The sequence below is a fragment of the Nestor notabilis genome, unplaced genomic scaffold (assembly GCF_000696875.1).
Source record: "Nestor notabilis isolate BGI_N333 unplaced genomic scaffold, ASM69687v1 scaffold5043, whole genome shotgun sequence".
Classification (NCBI taxonomy): Eukaryota; Metazoa; Chordata; class Aves; order Psittaciformes; family Psittacidae; genus Nestor; species Nestor notabilis.
Window position 1 is genome coordinate 33,384 of NW_009922275.1, and position 20,129 is coordinate 53,512.

Below are 20,129 nucleotides of genomic sequence, written 5' to 3' on the forward strand. Positions count from 1 at the left end.
ATTAAGATTTTTGCTTGGAATGCATTCGTAGTGTGAGCCCAGATTTCTTCTCTCTCAGCTTCACGCTGCGTGTGGCTGGATTCCCCCTGTGGATTTTGACTGTACAGCAGAAACATCAGTGACAGATTGGGAAGTGTCAATATAGATAACATCAATCAACAAAATATAAGTCTGAAACACTTCTTATTATGCATGAGAGTAAAAAAGCAAAGTAATGGTAATGCATCCCATGGTTGAAGCTGTCAACATTTTCCCACCAGAAAAAAAAAAAAGAAGAAAGCATAATTTAAAAAAAAAAGAAGAAAAAAAAAAAAACAAAATGATGAGTAGGGATTCCTACACCACCACACTATAAGCACGATGCCAAGTTACAACCACAGCACTTGGAGGTCCAAGCAATGACAAGCATACATGATCATGGCCTCCATTAAAGAAATAAAGCAAAACCAGGAAAGAAAGAAGTAAAATGATACAAACCATGAAAAAAAGCAATACTATTTGTGAAGATTGATATTCTTGGAGGATGAAATAAAGAAGTAGAGAAACTGCTACAGCCATGAGAGTTACAAAAACAAAAGTGTCTATGTTTGCCAGCCACATTGCATAACTGAACAGAACGCAGTCACCTGTCTGCTTCCGTTTAACACAGGAGAGATGAGTTGGTCTAGTATATTTGATAGCAGGTTTTAAAATGATTTTCCTGGAAGGAGAGTGGGTCTGAACTTCAGTTTTTTTAGCAAGTTCAGCTTTCTTATACACTGCTATGGACAAAAAAACACAAAAACATAGAATCAGGAAAAAAACCCAGCAAACAAGTTTCATATGACAATACATCAAGTGGCAGGCCCACTGCTCCACCACTCCAACCCAACGCATCGCTTCTACTGGGGTGAACAAAGCATAAGTGGGAAGAGGGGGACCACTGGTGCATCAACCTCAGGTGTGTCACCCAGTGGTCAATAGGGAAGCCTACAGTGCAGTGGGGCCGGTGGAGCAGTGAGCCTTGCACATGGCTTTTCAGAGTGTACACTGTTTAATGAGAAAGCACCACCGCTCATACGGTTACGGTGCACATCATCTACAACAGAGTAACCAGATAGTACTGTACAACAGTAAAAAAGTAAATAAATAAAAAAATATATATTGTAATAGGGAGTGTTAAATGAACCTTTTTTCCTTCTCACTTCATCTCTGGAGAGTGTGCTAGGTTCCTTTTTAGCTATTTTCCTTTCAGGAGTAGAAATCCTGCCTCTCCCAGTTTTAAAAGGTTTCTCTTTTTTATGCTTATCGAGAGATGATCTTCGCAATTCTCTCTCTGCCTTCTCCTCTTTAGGAACAGTCTCTAACTGTTCAGTCATGATGCTCCTATCATCATCTGTAGGATCAGAGGAAATTATAACAACAAACAAAAGATTAGTAACAAATGTTAACAGTACTGAGGTGGAGCAGGGAAAAATAGTTGAAGACAGAGTAGACATTAATAAAAGGCAGACTATTTTACCATTTTTCTGAAACATGCTGAGATTACTATTATAACTATAATAATTTTGCTTTTTAATCATTATGATTTGAAAGCAAAAATATGTAACAGACAAAACAGAAAGTATAATGCACACCTTGAGTATCTGCCCAGAGACTGTCTGTGTCCATGACGGAGTCATCGATTGTTGTTTCATCTTTGTAATCATCACACGTCTCTGTCTTGTAGTCAGTGAGTAGGATTTCTTCTCTCTGGGGTGAAGCAGGAGCTTCTGGGGAGCCCTCCTTGGGCTCAACTTGAATGTCAGCCATTTCCTCAACGTCCAGCTCCTCTTCAGCCTGGGAGTCCCCTGTTTCAATGTCCTCCTGCTGAGTAGCAGCAAAACGCACGCTGTGAGAAGCAGATTCACCCTCATCAACTGTTGTCTGCACCACTGTGATAAAGTCATCCTCTACTGTCACCACTGATTCGATAATGCCTTTCAGTTCAGGCAATGCTTCTGGGCTACCCTTGGCTAGCATTTCTTCAGTAGAAGGTTTCCCAAAGTCTATTTTTGGGGGCATTTCTGTTATGAGATGCTGTTTATCCTCTTTGTTTTCTTCTTGCCCTACTTCTACCTCTTCTTCCTCATGTTCTTCTGCTTTTGAGGCCCCAGCTGTCACTTCACATGGCAGCAGATTTTGGACTTCCATAGGTTTCACAGCTGTATCAGGAGTTTTTTCAGTTCCTTCTGTAGGCTGTGGTATGCTCTCCATCTGAATCTCAGCAGGCTCTTCCTGGAGAGGCTCAGCTTTTGGAAGGAGCTCCACAGAAGGCTCCTTTGCTGGTAACTGTGCAGGCAGCTCTTCACCAGACACAGGACATTTTGCAGGTTCTGCTTTGATATCCTCTGGTTTCAAGGATTCTCCATTCAAACTTTCTTGTCCTTGGTCATGCTCTCCACTCGATTCATAAGATTCTTCTTTATCAACTGCCTCTTGATGTACCAGATCGGGCTTAGTTACTTTTTCTTTAATTTCTGTTTCTGACAGTTTGGTGCTGTCCTTCATGTAACTAAGCTCGATCTTGGAAAGTACATCTGCATCCTTTGCTTCTCTGGACAAGACGGTCTGATCTTTCTGTTGAGCATCTTTGGGTTCAGGCTCTGCTCTTTTAACAGAGGCTTTGTCCTTCCCTGAAGGGAAAGAAACAACCTCGCTCATCTTGGCTTCTAACTGACTCTGATATTCTTGATCAGCTCTCATTGCAGCCACTTCCATATCATGCTTTATAGCATTGTAATCTGGTTTAATTGGAGCTTCTACCTCAGCTAACTCAGGAACAACACTAAGAGTCTTTTCTTCCTTCTCCATCGACAAAGAAACAGCATCTTTTTCTACTGCTGTCTCCAGAGCTGATATTCTGTCATACATGGTATCATCAGTTACACGAACTTTATCAGCCACACTTTCCTCTTTCATTTCTAAGATTGCCTCAGGTCTGGTCTTCTCTGGCTCTGCACCTTTAATGGGACAGACCTCTTTAGAGTCAAGATGATCTTCATTTTTTTCTGGCACAGTATCCAGCTTCTCTCTTTTCTCCTGCTCAAAGTCCCTCACTAGAACAGACTCACCAGTGGCATGCTGACCTAAGTCTTTTTCACTGAGGAATTCTTTGGATTTTTCAGCTGCTGCCAGCTTCACTTCTATCAAAGACAGGTCAGGAGCTAGGCCACGTCTCAGTTTCTCATCTGTGCCTTCATAAAAGGGGCAGGTTTCACTCGTTAAATTCTCACTGTCCTGAACTGGAGAAGGGAGTGGGACTGTGTACTTATTGAAAACACAGTAGCCCAAGTCTTCTAGCTGACTTTCAGCTTTGAGAGTTACGTGGTTTTCATCTGTCACAGGGGGCAGGGCTGTGCTGGTGTCTTCCACAATAGTGTCAGAAGGAACCGATTTCTTCTGTGCCACCTCAGCATCTGCACTCACGGAGGCTAATCTAGACCGTGTCCCTGCTAAGTCTAACATTTCAGGCAGGTCAGGAGCCAGGACAGCCCCATTTTTGTAATAATCTTTGGCCAGGAAAGGTGATTCGGCTACAGTCTCAGGCTGGACTTTTTCTTCTGCCATTGCTTTTTCTTCTTCAATATGCTCATCTTCCTCTCTACTATCAATAGGGAAGCAGGGGGCCTTCTCCAGTGCTGGTGTGGTTGCTGGCAAGTAGTCATCACCTTCATCCATACTGCCACTAGTATTAGTTAGAATATCTGAAGCGAGGGGAGAAAGATCATGTGCACGACCAAAGCTAAATCCTAAAGCTATTGAATCCAGGCAGGACATGGGCAAGTTAATAGACATACTTCTCTGTTCAATTGCAGATCTGCCCCCAAGTCCCAGGCTCCTGCTCAGAGTTAGGTCATCTTTATTTTTACTGTGGAGTTCTCTCTTATCCCCATAGACTTTGGGGTCAATAGTGAACATTCTTTCTGTTGGGGAACTTGGTTCTTCTGACTTGTCTGGTGTAAAGCTCTGAGCCAGGGTACTGTACCCTATTTCACGAGCAGGCACACTCTGCTGCTGATCCAATTCTGTCTGCAATTCTTCCTCCTCTTCTTCTTTGTCTTCAGGTATTAGATGATCTGTCTGATAAGGTTCATAAACACTCTCTTTAGTGTCACTTAGCTCATAGTAATCACTGCGTTGTTTCAGAGCATCTGCTTTGAAGGCTTCCTCTTTCAGAGCGGAGGTTTCAAAATACTTCGACATTCCCGATCGATCCTCCTCTTCTTTCGTTTGAGGAGCTGAAACACTTGTCTTATCTTTTTTAACGTCTTTCTCTTGAGAAGCTTCCACAGTAGGAGTCTTGTCAGCGGTTAAACTTGGTGCATCAGGGGCTTTCTCTGTTATTCTGGATATCTGAGTGGTATCAGGGTGCTCTACTGTTTTCTCAAGGGTCAGTTCATGGCCTAACTTGGTTGAGGGTACCTGTGTGCTTGGCTGCAACTCCTTTTTCATGTCTACTGTTGCTAGGAGTCCACTTTGGTCCATTTCTTTTTCTGCTGTGAGAATATCAGGTGACTTTTTAACTTCACCATCCTTTTGAAAGTCTGCTTTGTCTAGGAAAAGTGCCTTAACTTCAGGTTCTGTGCTCAATTTACCACCATCTAATGTTTGAGCCTCCCCTTTATCATAGAAGTCATACCTTTCTTCCTCATCACTCTCATCCTTGGTCATGTCCTTTTCCTCCCCCCATGCAAGGATTTTCTGGGTGCTTGGTGTTTTCAGGCCGTCTACAGTTACTGCTGAGACTTCTTGCAGAGCTAGTATCCTGTCTTTAGCGAGATCTTTGGCAAACAGTTGCTCTGGGGGTTCTTGTTTTGTTTTGGAACTGTCTTTGAGTGGAAGCTCCTGGGGGACAGCAGGAGATGGGCCTGAAGGAAATTCACTTTTGGCTACTTCTGCCTTGTGTTCTGATAGCAATAGAGAACTTTCACCATGGCTGATGGCAAAATCTCGGACATCTTTAAGATCGTCTTTAAATGTCATAGACATAGCTTGGGTGGATGGTGAGGGCACATCTGCAGTCCTTTCTTCTGTTTTGCTCCCTCTAGGCAGTTCAAATGCCAAGTGCTTTTGTTCTTGAGAAGCAGGAAGCTTGGCACCAGGTTCTGCAAAACTGGCTTCCACTTTCTTTTGTGAATCGGTTTCCAAGATCTGTTCTGATAGAGGTGAAGGCATTTTTTCGTTGTCTTTGCTCTGTGAATCCTTTTTATCTATAGCCTCTGTTTTTGCTGGCTGTGGAACTAAGGCATCGTGTTTAGGTTGCTCACCAGTCTTACTGTCTTTCCCAGATTCATGTTGCTTTGTGTCTAATGGTTCTGCTGTGAAAGGGCGTGCGCCCTCCTGGACACGGAATTCCATCTTCGTGGCTGCAAGTAAATCTTAAGTAGTTTGTTTGGGTTTTATAACAAGATTATTTAAAGCACTTAAAGGCAGGCAGTCATGTGGCTTACAACAAACAACATCTTGGTATGAATGATGGAAGGGAGAGGGAGAAAGATGCAAACATGCAGCAAGGCCATCCACCTAGAAATCTGCTTTAAAGTGTAAAATCCTAGTTTCCTTTCAATATATGAGGTTTCATAGTGAAAATGTGAGCTGAACACATATAAATATGTGACCACTGAAATGAGATGATTTCATGTGAATTCTTCATCTTCATGGTTTGTACACAACAGCAAAACCACAAGTAATCCTCACTTCCTTGGTATGCTTTGATGGACTCTGTAGTTTATGTTAGATTTGCGATAGTCAAGTCTGCAAGATTAAGTCCAATGAATAGCATCTTTGTGTGATGCTGACATTTAAAACATACAGTTACACATTTCTATATCCTTTTTATATTTTTCTTCTACATGCAGCCTAAGCTAAAGAAATACTGCATACAAAAGGGTTTACAAGTGTCAGAAGAGGCTGGGGTTTTAGTTCTACTGATTTTTGACATTCACTTTTTGGCAAATGACAAAAATCTCACTGCTGTCATGAAACCTGTATGTGTAAATCAGCAATAGAGCTATTAATAGTCCCAGATCCTGGAGGTCTGATCTTCAAAATGGACAGCCATCTTCAGCGCTAGCTGAAGTCAAAGAATACATGCCATGTTTCAATGGCTGTGCATCAGGCCCTAATTAAATCAATTTGAAAGTAAAAATGCTATCCTTATGGTCTGCCATTATATTTTTAGGGAGTAACACCTAGTTCTTGGGGTTTTTTTATACACGCTCTGTTATTGTTAATAGCTTGTCCTATGGAAAATAATGATTTCTGTCCTACAGAAATGTTCCTATCATGGAAAATATGAAGAGAGATACTGCAGAATGTGGCAGAACTTTCTGCAGTGATCTGTAAAAAAAGTTTTATGAGAGGTTTTCCAAAGCTTATTACAAGCAGCGTTGGGCTGACGCTGAATCTCCTCGTCTCTGATTTCAAGTTTGCAGAGCCACCCTTTTGCTCTGATGAATCAGAATTTCTTATATTAATTAATACCAAACCATTGGTCATTCTTTAAATATTTCCATACATTAGCATTTAGTCAAAATGGCAATTGCCATTCGAAACTCTACAGGTAGAAAAACCAGAGGTCTGCAACTAAAGTAATTTTGCTCCATTATGTTTTTACATTTGGTGACTTACTTGACAGCCCTACAGAATATAAAAACATGGCCATTGAGCCCATGTCAGTCTTGTTTCACAGGAATTAAATAGCTAGATACTGTCTTTCTTAATATATCCTAATGTGCCTCTTACTGTAATGCAAATGAACAATACCAATGGCATCGAAACATATTCTCAGTGCCAAGGGAATTTAATATTCTTTAGCTGGGCCAGCCAGAACACCAGCCTCCCAAATGCAGCATTTCTTAGCCAAGTAGTGAATAGGTACATTACTACTGCACACAGTGTGTCTTTACACCCTGTTGCACTGGCTGCAGAGAAATACCATTAAAAAGAAAACCTTATAGCCTAGTTCTTACATACTGAAAGTTGACTGCAGTAAATATTTTGCTGAGTGAGCAGATCAGAACTTCAACCTATGCACCCAGTCTATTGCACTGCTTCATGATGAAGGCAAACATCTCAGTGGAAGTGATGGAGGTTTTGCCAAAGAAGGTCATTCCAGCAGGGTTAAAAATTTGTGATAAGGTAAGACACAAAAAATCAGAGTTCTGGCAATGACTGAGGAGAGGAAGGGTGGGCTGCAATGAATGGCAAGGATATGACATAAAAAGCAATAGCTTTAGGGAAGCTAAACCAGAACGCACTGAAGCACGCACACACAAAAACCCAAAACCAAACAAAAAACCTGCACACTGCAAATGAAAACATTTCTACAGTTTAAGCCTCTTTATGTCATAGTCAAAGTCAATAGATGTACTTTTTGAAAGAAAAGCAGATGAATCTCTGCACCAAAAAGAAAAAAAAAATATACATAGATTAGCAATGTGACTGGCAAACACATCTGAGATGGGGGAAAAAGGCTTAGGCAGAGGAATCAGCTTAGCTGCAAAGCGTATTTTGTCATGGCAAAGTAAAAAATCAGGAATCAGCCGCAGTGGTGGGAAACCATGTTGTCATACAGCACCTATGCAGTCATATTATCTGCTACACACTCTTCAAGCATAATAACAAGAGCAGTCATAAATGGGAAGAACAGGAAATGAAGCAGCCTTGGAAAGCACTGGAGAAAGCTGAAGGATTCACTGGCAGCAAACACATGCAAAACTAAGGAGGACACACCTTCCTCAGCCAAGGAAGGGGATGTGTCTTTCAGGGGTGTTTCCACCACAACGGTTACACTCTCCCTGCTGGATGCCACACTTGGCACTTTGTCTTCATGACACACTTTGGCCTCCAAACCAGAATCCGACTGACCCTCACAGAGGCCCTTTGTCTGGTCCAAAGGCTCAGTGGGCCCGTGCTCTTTCCCCAGTTGCTTCCCTGGAAGAGCAGCAGGTTTCGCTTCCACAGCCATCAGACTCTTTACTGGTTCTTCTTCTTGAGCATGGAAAAAGGAGGCGACATCAACACTAACAGTAAACACCAAGCACACAGCTCAACAGGACTGCTTTTACATAACACTTTCAGCTCTGAATATTTTGGATGCAAGTGTGTCAAAGGACAGCTAGTATCCAGCCATTTTAGTCCTCGTGGAACTGAATTTTCCTTAAGGAAGAAGCCAAACCAGAAACCTGTCTCCCCCAAAGAAACACGATTATGCTGAAAAATGAGAGCTGAAAGTGTTTTACAGGTATACGTCTCCCAGAGATGACTGTGGGTCAAATAGTCATTGTAAATGGAGATGATATTGAATGATGGATGGCTCTGACAACACCAACGCATCAATGAGCTCAAAGTACACTGGTATTTTTCTGTTAAATGTGCTGTTCAATCCAGTACAAGACATTCAACGGAGGTGGAGGAAGGTATAAGGCATTAATTTTCAACTGACCTTGGCAATACAGACTGCTAAATGCCAGCTAGTCACATGAATCTTAGATTTAGTAAAACATTAAGCCACTTCCATAGTCTCAATAAGCCTTGTGCATAGCTGACAGCTAATAGTTTCACAAGAATTCAGCCAGAAGTCCCTACACTGAGCAGGTTTATAAACAATTACACCCCTCAGCTGCCTCACATCTGAGCTCTGTGTGTGAAATATTAGTTTTAACACCAAGACTCTTAATTTCCTTTCCTGTTTCCCCACCAGTCCCCAGGCTCCTTGTCACCAATTAAGTCAAAGAAACCCATGAGTGCATTACAGCTACTTGTTCATCTGAATTTAGAGTAGTATCAACACCAGTCTTTACTCATGCTATGTCAGAAGAATGATTAGAAAAGTCTCCATTCTGGACAGTACTCCTGCCATTGCTTCTCAGACAGAATACTATGTGATCTGTTGGTATCCTTTACTATAAGAAGTCAGGATTAAGTGTGAAAACTTTGATTCAGCAAAATCCTTGAACAGCTGACCAGCAGCCACGCTGCAGTCAACCTGATGACCTCCCTGAGTTTTATGTTTAATGATTAAGGACTTTGCTGAATCAGACTTAGAACAAAGTGGTTTGAAGCTGGAAGTGGCTGTATCCAGCCTCTTGGTATTAAAATAGACTCTTTTTACCAGGGCTTGATTTTTCTCCTGAGATTGGCCTGGTGAAAACCAGACCATCAACCATACACTTCAGTTCTGGCCTTTAAAAACTGATTTAGGGAACACAGACACTGTCTGAGGCTGAGAAAATATTACTATGTAAAGTACAATACATTATTAACAACATATAAAAATGTAATTCAGGTTAGACGCTCTACATGAAATGAACAGAAGCCTGAAGATTCAGAATCAGAACTGGACTGACACCAGAACGTTACAGGGGTATTTATGCATGGGCAGATTGTAGAGGCAGCCTGGCAGAACAGGAGGTATCCAACTACAAGAGGCCCTGATTTGAATAACTTGCTTTACTTTTCTTTTTCTGATTTTATTAAGGTTTATAAGTTAAACAATTGTAAGGAAAGCCTCTCATTTTAACTCTGAGTGATTTGATCTATACACCTTCATTTCCTGAGATGCTTCACACACTACGCCATGATTAAAACTAATTACTCACCACAGTAGAAAGTTGTCCCTGACTTAACGAAGGAATACTAGAGACTGCATTTACACAGCAGACTCCTTAATGCCAAACAGGCTCCTAGCTTACAAGCAGCAAGAGAGGAGGGCTGTTTCATAATGCCCATCTTTTCACTGATGATCCAGCTTATTTCCTGGTTTTTATTTTTCTCTGTTGCTCATAGATGTTCTGAGATCTTGCACTTTCACCAGAGGTAGATGCATATGACTGAAAAGGAAGCTGACCGAGAACTAACTAATCCAGGAGTGCTGCAAGTACAGCTATGGGCACCCAGCCACTCCTGTGATTTGCTGCCTCCCCTAGCTTCAGGCAGACATGCTGACATTAACAATCTTCAGTCATTAGCATTGATCTCTTTCTGGGTCTGTTGCAGTATTAAGCTATATTATCCTGTTAACTCTGAACAAATCTGGTTTTGATGAAATGACCCAGTGAGCAACCTCAGGTATACACCTGATCTTCCTGAGACACAAACCTCTTAAGGATTCAGTATTGGTTTTAACTTCAAGATTGAGTTAGTCAAATGCTGCAAGATCAAACATGGTCTATTTTGCCTTGATGAATTCAGCATTCCTGTAAGTCACCAAAATACATTCTCGCTTGATTTCTCGGAAGCTATGTCACTTTTATGTTCATTGATAGAATAATACTTACTGATGTGCTCAGGCCACAGAAAAAGGGGGTACAGAAACACAGAAACAGTGAATTATTCTTTTTCCCCTGTTTGCATTCAGCTGAGAAAATGTTAACTGGGTGTATCCACAAAACAACAGGAGATCAAACATGACCCGGTACTGCCTGAAGTCACCTGTGTATACTGGGATAAAATTGGCTTCCTTTGCCTACCAGAGAAGTAAAGACCTTCCACTGCTATCTTTGGTGCAGACATGGGGCTTTTCCCCCAGTGTTAACAACTGTCTCACCTCCAGTAACAATCTTTTGCCTATTTTGCAGTAATTTTCTGGCACAAAGAACACATTAGTTTACACTTCTTTTAATTAGCTGCTCTTTCACATGGAGACACTCTAGAGGGGCAGCACTTCCACGTGAGAAGGCACAACCAGGTTTCCCTGCCCAGAACGCAGCAATCACAGGCACATATGTAATGGAATGGATGGCAGGCGGATAGAGGGGAAGAGGAACAAAATGGGACCATGCTCAGTTCACCTTCATCATAGCCCAACAAGACCTCTGTGCTCTTCACTGTGGCACTGGGATGTATACTAGAGCCAGTCCACTCCGAGCTGAACAAAGGGTGTTCATAGTACTCCTCATCTGAATTGCAGGGCTCATCATCAGGCAGAGACACTGAAATGGAGGGGGCCAGGCGTTTACCCTGCTCCCTGCTGGCAGCAGGCCCACCGCCTGGGCAGTGGTGCAGCAGTCCCACCTTATCCTCTGCCCCTTCATCTAAAACAGACACACAGACAAAGACTGCAGGACAGATAGACAAAGAAAAGACCAGACAGGATGGACACATGCACAAGCAACACCAGCCACTATGTCATACTGTTGGGTGGATGAAATCAGCCAGGTTAACGCAGGATTGAGGAATGAGGCTGCTGTGCATTTTAACACAGGAGCCGTGTATGAGGCCTTTCCTATAGTGCTTGTGGATGTGGGAAACCAACCCTCAGAACAAGTGAATTTCAAAATCATATACTCGTTGTTTAAAGGAACACTTACTGCACACAAACCACATCTTACAACTTGCACTGCCATGCATAGGTACCTATACACCTAACTGACTGTATTAAAAACCTCTGAAGTATACAAGGGCCTGTAGTGACAGGACAAGGGGGGTGGCTTTAAACTGATAGAGGGGAGATAGAGATGAGCTCTTAGGCAGAAGTTCTTCCCTGTGAGGGTGCTGAGGTGCTGGCACAGGGTGCCCAGAGAAGCTGTGGCTGCCCCATCCCTGGCAGTGTTCAAGGCCAGGTTGGACACAGGGGCTTGGAGCAACCTGCTCTAGTGGAAGGTGTCCCTGCCCATGGCAGGGGGTTGGAACTGAAGAGCTTTAAGGTCCCTTCCAACCCAAACCAGTCTGTGATTCTATGATTCTACCCCAATACAGTTGTACCACTCATAGTCATCAGGTAAAAGTACTTGAAAGTATAAATGTTAAAAAGTTGCTTAATGAAAATGCAAACTACCTTCCACTTTGCTTAATGGTGGTTTTGTTTCTCATTGCGTCTATTTCAAAATTCATCACTTTCTTCTTTTCCCTATAAATAACATATAAACAACTAAAAACCCCCTTCCCCATATAGCTAGCTGCCTATTTTCCTGATGAAGATCACATAAAGCTGCTCACAACAATCTCTGTTAGTCCTATATTTTACGCTGTCATGTCCTGTTTCTGTGGGTGAACTAGCTCCCACCTCAGTGCTTGCCAATGCTTTGGAATGACAGCTTTATTCACCCATCACTGCAGCATTGCAGATAATCACATAAGCATCTCAGGACCACACCAGCTACTGACAGCTGCAGGGAGGGGGAGCTTGGGCAGGATTTTGCAAGACAAAGGAAAATAATAGCGCCCAATAAAAATGCCTGGCCCATTACCCGATCCATACAGACCCGAAGGTGAGACTTGAGAGCCCTCTCACCATGAATAAAGCAATGGAAAACTAAACATCTAGTGCTAAAGAAAATACGTTGAAGCCCATTCTCTGTGTATGACAACTAACAGTTTGATGAACACTACATTCATGGGGTGCCTTTAGCAGCTGCAGCTATCCCTTTGGATTTCCTACTGCCTTCAAGAACAAGTCCATGCCCAGTGTCTCTGGCTTTTCTCCAGGCAGTAACAACTTAAATTTTCCCCAGAGCCTCCAAAACTTTCCTCTCAGATCCAAAACACTGAGTCAAGAAGCAAGGCTTTAACACAGGCAGCATAACAGATATTAACCAGATCTCTGTGTGTGATCTGAAAACAAGTTGGCTTATGAATGCTGCTGTAACTACCATTACCCAAGTCTTGGAAAACAACTTTTAACCAAACCAATTCCACCTATAAGAGCCCTAAGTTTCTTCCTGGCAAATAACAGTAAGTTTTAAGTTTCTTTCTATGGCACACGCTTAAACCATGACACACACTATGACAAGACAACATCTGTGTCTTCAAAAAAAAGCACCCTCTGCTTTCTATGGCAACAAGTGTCCTGTAATGAAATGACATGTATTTTGCCTGAGAAAAGAATGCCATGGTACCAACCCATTCAGGCTCAATCACCCACACAAAAAGGAAGGAAAATTATTTATCAGTCGATGGCAATATCAGTAGCTCAAATACGTATCACAGTGCTGTAAAAGAAAGATTATCCATGTTTAAGATTCTGTGACAGCTCTGAGGCAGGCCAGGACTGAAGGTATGTTATGTGCACCCATGCACAGACACAAATACCACCCATGCAACTTAGCTTAAGAGAATCGTCCTCGCTCACTCTTTCAGGGCACAAAAAGTGCCCGAAGCACTGATAGTTTAGTTGCTTCACACTTGCAGCAGAATCCAAACCCCAGATTCAGGGGTTTATGCATGCTTAAAAGAGGTAGGTGTGGAAAGAGAAGCCAGCGACCTGCTTCTGCCAAGCAGGAAGCTTTGCAGAGCACTGCAGTAGGAAATGCTGAACACAGGTCTGTACCTGAGCTTCTCACCTTTCCTTAATGCTTAAGACCCAGCAGCAAGGCTACAGGGAAGCATCTTGACCCACTTGCAGTGCAGAACCCATGGATTTCTCATCCACAAAAGCTTCTGCAAAATTCAGTGACAGATTTGAGAGGCTTGCAGTTTGCAAAAGGCTGGTCACAGGGAGTGAGGACACATCCTGGTGCAAGAGACCAGGAATCAACTCCCTCCTAAACCCAAGAAGATTTAAAAAGACAACTCCTGTTTCTTTGCAGGGTGCTTTCACTCTAGTCCACGTGTTACCGCAGACAAGAGTGGAAAGCACTTGCCACCCCTTCTGTTGGAACTGGCACATTGTGAAGAAAAGAACAGGAGGTTGATATGGTCAGAAGCAGAACACGGAGAACCAGGGTGTGCAAAAGGGGAAGTTCTCCTTCCAGCTGTGGGTCATATTTATCCAGGGGGCATTCAGAAGTAAAATGCAACAACAAGAGTAAAGATGAAACCCCAGGACTTCTCTATACTAGGGCAAACAAGACTGAAAATTCCTTCTTTATAGGCTCTGAATAGTTCATAGGCAAGAAAATAGAGGCCCTCCCTCTGCTCCTGAAAACGACAGAAACTGACAACAGTAAAAATGCTTATACATATTGTTGCAATGGTCCAAAAGTCATTAGGAGTGCAATGTCTAGTATTGCTTGGGGCTGTTATGTCTGTGGCTATTACAGATTTACACTGGTCTTTTATCACTTTTAATAAAGATATTTTCAAAACCACTGCAGATCATTTCATTAACAGGATAATGATGTCTTAAAAGGAGGATATGCTTTTATTTCAGCAACGAGAAAAATCCTTTCTTTGTTATTTTAGTCCCTCCTAATAGTTCCTTTTCATCTTGAAGCATGGGAAAAATCCCCAATGTATTCTGAAGTTCAAGATTAAAATCACTTCTCACAAAGGCTAATTCTGCTTTAGCTTCCAGGTATCTTTCGTAAATGGCTTTCAAGACATAATTTTCACTGTAAATAGATGATTTTTATAGGACACTCAGTTCCTTTCAGTTTGCAAAATACTCTCACTTGGTATATAAAGCCTAATCTGAAATGCCCATTTCAAAATGGAAGTCAGTCCATCAAAGGCATCCTTCTAGCTTGTAACATTAAGAAACATTTTTACATGAAGATGGTGTTGACCATTGTCAAAAGGCGCAGAGCACAAAAGAAAAGCCAAGCTGGCAAGAGAATATCACATCAGCCCTGCATGACCAGATACAACTGATATAAGGATTAGACGGTGGTAGGGAAAACTGCATTTCCCAAGCACAATTCTGGTACTGTTATTGAAATAAATGAAATCATTCCAATAAGACAAATTAGTTATCTTACCTTCTGCAGCAGGCAAAAGGGACAGGCTCATTTGAATGTTTTTCTGCAGCCAAATGAAGGAAACCTACATCCACCAACTCCTTTCTCTCATGAAATACACTTGACCCACAAACCTCCCTGTCTTTGCTACCCTTTTTTTTTTCTTTTAATTTGTGTTTGCTGCATGGCTGGCCACATCCACCTTTGTCATGTCTACAACAGTGATTTCCTTCCTACTCTGACTGAAGGAAGTCTCTTTCATATTCAAAGCAATGCAACACACACTGACAAGTGCATTAGGAAAACGTTCTAAGAGAAGGGGAAAAAAGAGCTCTGAGGTAGATACACACCCCAAGTGCTCACCTCTTTTTGTTCAACAACTCTAGAATTGGGTTAAATTGATAAATTGTATTCCACTGAGCAGAAAGACAGACAGACAATGTAAAGGTGCATGAGGATGGATAGCCAGATGGTATAGGGAACTGAAGCTTTAAACAAGTACAGTAAAAATGGGTCAAACCCTACTGAGGCAAACTCTTCTGACTGGGAGCTTTGCCTGAATAAAAATGACAGGTCTGGCTCACTCAAGTCAGCAAAAGATCAAGTTGACCACAGAAAATAAGGACCGCATCTTCTAACACAGAGCAGAACACAAGATTTCTACTACCATTAACTACACTGAATTGACAACACTGATATTTTGGGAAAAAGCAACATAATGTACTTCTGGCAAAATTATTTCTATAAGTGCCTTCTGTTCATCAACCAGCTCTACTGTGAGGTCCAGTTTCAGAGCTGGACATAAACAAGAAGCTTCCAGTAGAGTGCATTAATGACTCAGCACATCATTTCTAACAATACTTCCCTTCCAAACCTACACTTTTAGGATTTATACAGGCAATCTGCTTTGCAAACTGAAGAGTTGAATCAAAACGCTATCATGGAAAAGTCTCCTTCAACTAACATTAAAAGAAATTATTTGAATGTTTTTAAGAACTGTGGTATTGTGTAAATCATCAAAACGTCTACCAAACACTGACCTTTCAGTCCTTGCACCGACCCCTGTGGGGTAGGTAAGAAAGTGCTATTATATTAACTCAATTCTACATGCAAGGAAAGAGAGAGAAACAACAATGTTAAGTGACTTGCTGAGTCATATGCACAGCTGGGAACAGCACAGTTCAGTAGTTCATAATAACCTCGAGCTGTATACTGCTTTGCCACCTTCTAGTGTTAATACAACTAGCAGAATGGTTTCCAATTGCTTAGGGGGCAATCTACAACCTCCAGTCAATTAATCAATATGAGTACTTTATAAAATCCTGAAATACGTGCAAATAACACTGTGAATAGAAAGTCAGTCTATTATAAATAGAACAGTCTGCAAAGCTAATCCTCTTACGGGTAATGGAAGAACCTTGACACTGGCCTGAAGCAGAAGAACAAGTCCTATACCGTGATCTGAAAAATCAAACAGCACACGCTGAACTAGTCATGTGAACTATATATTTAAAGTAGTGGTAAAACTCTGGTAACAATTTAAAAGCCTTTGCTAATGCTCCACTAGCTTCCTTTTCAGCTAGTAGTTTTGATTGCCATTACCTTGGGGTGATGAGTCCAGGATATCTTGTACTATTTGTTCAAACACACAATGGGCAGACAGGTTTTGTAAAAAAAAAAACCCAACCAACCAACCAAACCAATCAATGAAGCAAAGTCTTTAGATTGGTTACTAACCACATCCAGTAGGGATTTCCAGGTTTCCAGTACAGTGGACTGACAAACGTTGTTGTTAACACAGCCTGTAATTGCATTAGCTCACAAATGACTGCAGGATGGAACCTGCCTAATTGCAGTGTCCTGATAAACTGCGAGTCAGCCTGTTAGCACATGAAACAGCAGCCATTCACTTGCAACATGTACAGAGGCTCTGTGTTAAAATATCAATGAAGTTTGTTCAAGCAGATGATAAGAAATTATTTTCATGCACTTATGTAACAAAAAAGAAAGAAAAAAACGCTAAAAAAAATCAGAGAAGAAAATAAATGGACACACAAAACTGCTATTGACATGGCAGAGTTCAACTGACAGTCCCCTGGAGATTCTGAACCCAAATCCTTCCCTCTCACCCACATGATACAGCTCAGCTTTAACATATTGCTGTCTCCTTGTCCTGGTGGCCTTGAGGCAGCAGTCTGCTCCTGAACAAAGCTCTCACACACAGGCTGACCACTGTGACAAGTTCACTGGGATTTAGGCCTCTGCTTAAGATTAAGCCAATGCTTAAGTTCTTTGCTAGAGGGGACCTTAGCAGGAGGAAAATTCAGTGACCATGGGCTACTGAAACTGAACATCTGTTGTGCAGAGCTGAGTAAAAAAATGCTTTGTGAGACTAGAATTTGACTCCTGCACTCTGTGTACAGAGTTCTGTGTACAGAACCCCCAATACACACAGGCATTGAAGCATGAATTACAGATTGAAGACCAAAGACATGATTCAACTCTGAATCTCCTTGCTTTCCATCTCCTTGCTTTCCATGCGCTAAGATTCCAAAAAACAAAGCTAAAAAAAAAAAAGGGCAACCAAACAAATACTAAGAAAAGGAAGGTGACCCACACTGAATCACCTTTCTGGTGACCACACTGGGACAGCACACATCTTGGCTCATATGCATATAACAGATAAAAAGGTGAGCATCACCATATTTTTTTCTTTAATATGGATGTGCTTAACACATCCTGTCAGTTACCTCTGTGCATATGTGTCTACCTCATCCATGCATTGCAGTTGGTTTGCAGATGGAGAATTACTGCTGGAGAATGCCTTATCTTTTCACATGAAGGTGCAGAAAGGATCTCCACTTTTTGATTCCCCCTTTAGATTCATGTCTCATGCCTCTGCTGACAGCTGTGCACTGCAACGTCCAGGAGACCCTTACCTTCCTCCAGAGCTCCAGTCTTTTCGGAAGCTGGCGATGGAGGTGGGGAAGGAGGCAGGTTGGCTGACTCCTCGACTGCTAGAACCAAACAGTGAAAATGAGACACAGCAATTAATTCCAGGGAGACTGATGCTTGACACAAGCCAGCCTGTTCTGCCCAGCTGAGAAAATTACCCAACAGGGACTTGTGCTTAGTGGATTTTCAAATAGACCCTTTCAGAATACATGGATTTTTAAAGTGATAATGAAGGGATTATATTTTCTTTCAGATGGTATGAATGCTTTTCAAAATTATGGCCACAAAGTACAATACAAAACACAAGTACAAAATAATCTTTTAAATTAGTACTGACACTTAGAAAACCTTCAGTCACCCAAGGCAACAACAAGAAAGCATCTGAGCATGAGAGATATTATAAACTCCCGCTGACTGTCAGAACTTGGCATCCCATCTCTTCAGTTTACCTGCAGTACATGAACAAAAACATTCTGCAAGTCTTTTTTTTCTCTTTTCCTTCTATTGAGTTCAATGTTAATCACAGAATACTGCTTGTCTATATACAAGAGACATTAGCATAGGGAGCTTGTGTCAGCCATGACATAATAGTGATTCAGCTGAGCAAGGTGCAGTGAAATCTTAGATGTACTCAGACTGGGTTTTAGGCTCGTTCCCTATCATGAGATCAGATGCTGAAAACAGATGATGTTTTTTCAATTATTTCAATTCAAGTACAATGAAATCCTCAATAAATTGCTTCTTAAGTGAACTCGGCATAACCTCCGCATCTGATTTCATACCAACCACGCTGAGAATTTGTTTCTGTTTGAAACCAGATCCACTACTGGGGCTTAACCAATGTTTTTTAAACAAAGAAACAACCAAACAACCGAAAGTAACAAATCTGTTTTGACAGATCTGTCTTATAACAGCACCTCTCAACAGGCAGATCTCACTCAGTCTGAGAATCAGGACTTCTTCCCAAGCATAGAACGGCGAGTTTCAAAGCCCCAGCAGAATTTGCCAGGCCTCCTTCTATTGATCTCAGTGTATTTTGGAAGTGACTCGTTTGTGACTTGTTGTTAAGATGTGCTGTGCAGGGACAGAGTATTTATATCTTCATCACAATGCGATCCTACTTGCATTTATTTAAGAGTCACTGACCACAGGAACACCAACAGTTGCTAACTGAAGATGTGCTTCTTACAGTACCTTGAACCAGATGGAACTGAATATCCATTGTACCTCAGCCAGGCCCCAGCCAAGCAATCTGTGCTTACATGTGTATGAAGTGCTTTGCAGAACTGGGGTCTTGCAAATAAAATTGTGTCTCTGTAAAGATGGGAATTACCAAGCAACACACCTCCCTGCTGCAGTTCAGAATTAGTTCGGTGAAGCAAGAAACCCTGGGAACCAAATGGCCAACAACTATTCTAGGTTACTTGTTGACTTTAATTCACTCCCAAGCAGGGTCCAGCCACTGTACTAAACAAAGCACAGTGCCTGTGGGGAAAATAACACAAGGCATTATTTTGATTCGATCACAACGTACATGCACTCAGCACAACTTATCCTGGGGGAGGCTTGCAAGACTTGCCAAGACCTGACCTACCTGAGGATGGAGCATAGCTTTTCTCTGGCCTTTGGTGTACGCATTTTGAGCTACTGTGGAAGTTTTCTGGCAGGGAGGAGGCACTGTAGGTACAAATGGCTGTATACTTACTTTTTTGTATTTATCTATCCATCCATCAATGGATATTTCAGAGAGACATTTCACAAAGGAGCCAGCAGGAGGATGGGGGCACACAATGGACCAGTGCAGTGGTACCATTCCCAGTGTGGATCACTGGCATTTGCTTCTACCATGTATAACTCCTTCCCCCCACAATCTCCCTTCACCCTGCCCAGCTCCAAGTGCTGCTGGGTCCCAACAAACGTGATGACCAAACCACTACCGCCAGTTCTATCCACAGCTCTGCCACTTGGGAGTCATAAACCAGGTGGAGAACTGCTGTTAGAGCAAACAGTGAATGAGACAGTCAGAAGGATGTGAAGAACGGAGGCAACAAGGATACCGCTGTCGTTACATGGTTCCGGAATTTATCCAGTGGTGCTGCAGTTTACCCATGACTATAACCTATGCGTAGGTGCTATAACTCTTTAATATACATACGTAGAACATTTGCAGACACGAGGATACTTTGAACATCCTTTGTCTCCTTTTACCTAAAGGTAGTGGTCCAGGCTGGTCTTTGTGCTGGGCTTCTTTTTCCTGTTCTCCTTTCAGAACTGCTACAGCTTCAGCTGTTACTACTTGTACTATCCTCGCAGACACTTCTTCTGTGGCAGCAGCAAGGTCAGAAAAAACAAAGGAAAGTATTGTCATGAGACAGTGTTAAAAGTATAAGGATTAGCTTAAACAGTATAAAATGCAGACTGGCTTAATCCATTTTTAAAAGGTAATCTTTTTTTCTGACATATAAGCAAATAATTAAAAATAGAATAGAAGGACCAGGTATTCCAAAGACCTCAGTGGAAAATGCTGAGTATTTG

The 20,129-nt window shown here is 41.9% G+C and overlaps 1 protein-coding gene across 2 annotated transcripts in view; it reads right to left on the reverse strand.

The window, feature by feature from the left end:
* The window catches only part of MAP2 (microtubule-associated protein 2), a 70,486-nt gene that overhangs the window by 31,104 nt on the left and 19,253 nt on the right, over positions 1–20,129 (reverse strand). For both annotated transcript variants that reach the window (XM_010011531.1, XM_010011532.1), the window contains exons 2-3: positions 19,803–19,916; positions 17,579–17,656 (exon numbers count right to left, since the gene is read on the reverse strand). In XM_010011531.1, the coding sequence (XP_010009833.1) occupies positions 17,579–17,656; positions 19,803–19,916 (192 nt within the window). The remainder of the gene's footprint in view (positions 1–17,578; positions 17,657–19,802; positions 19,917–20,129) is intronic.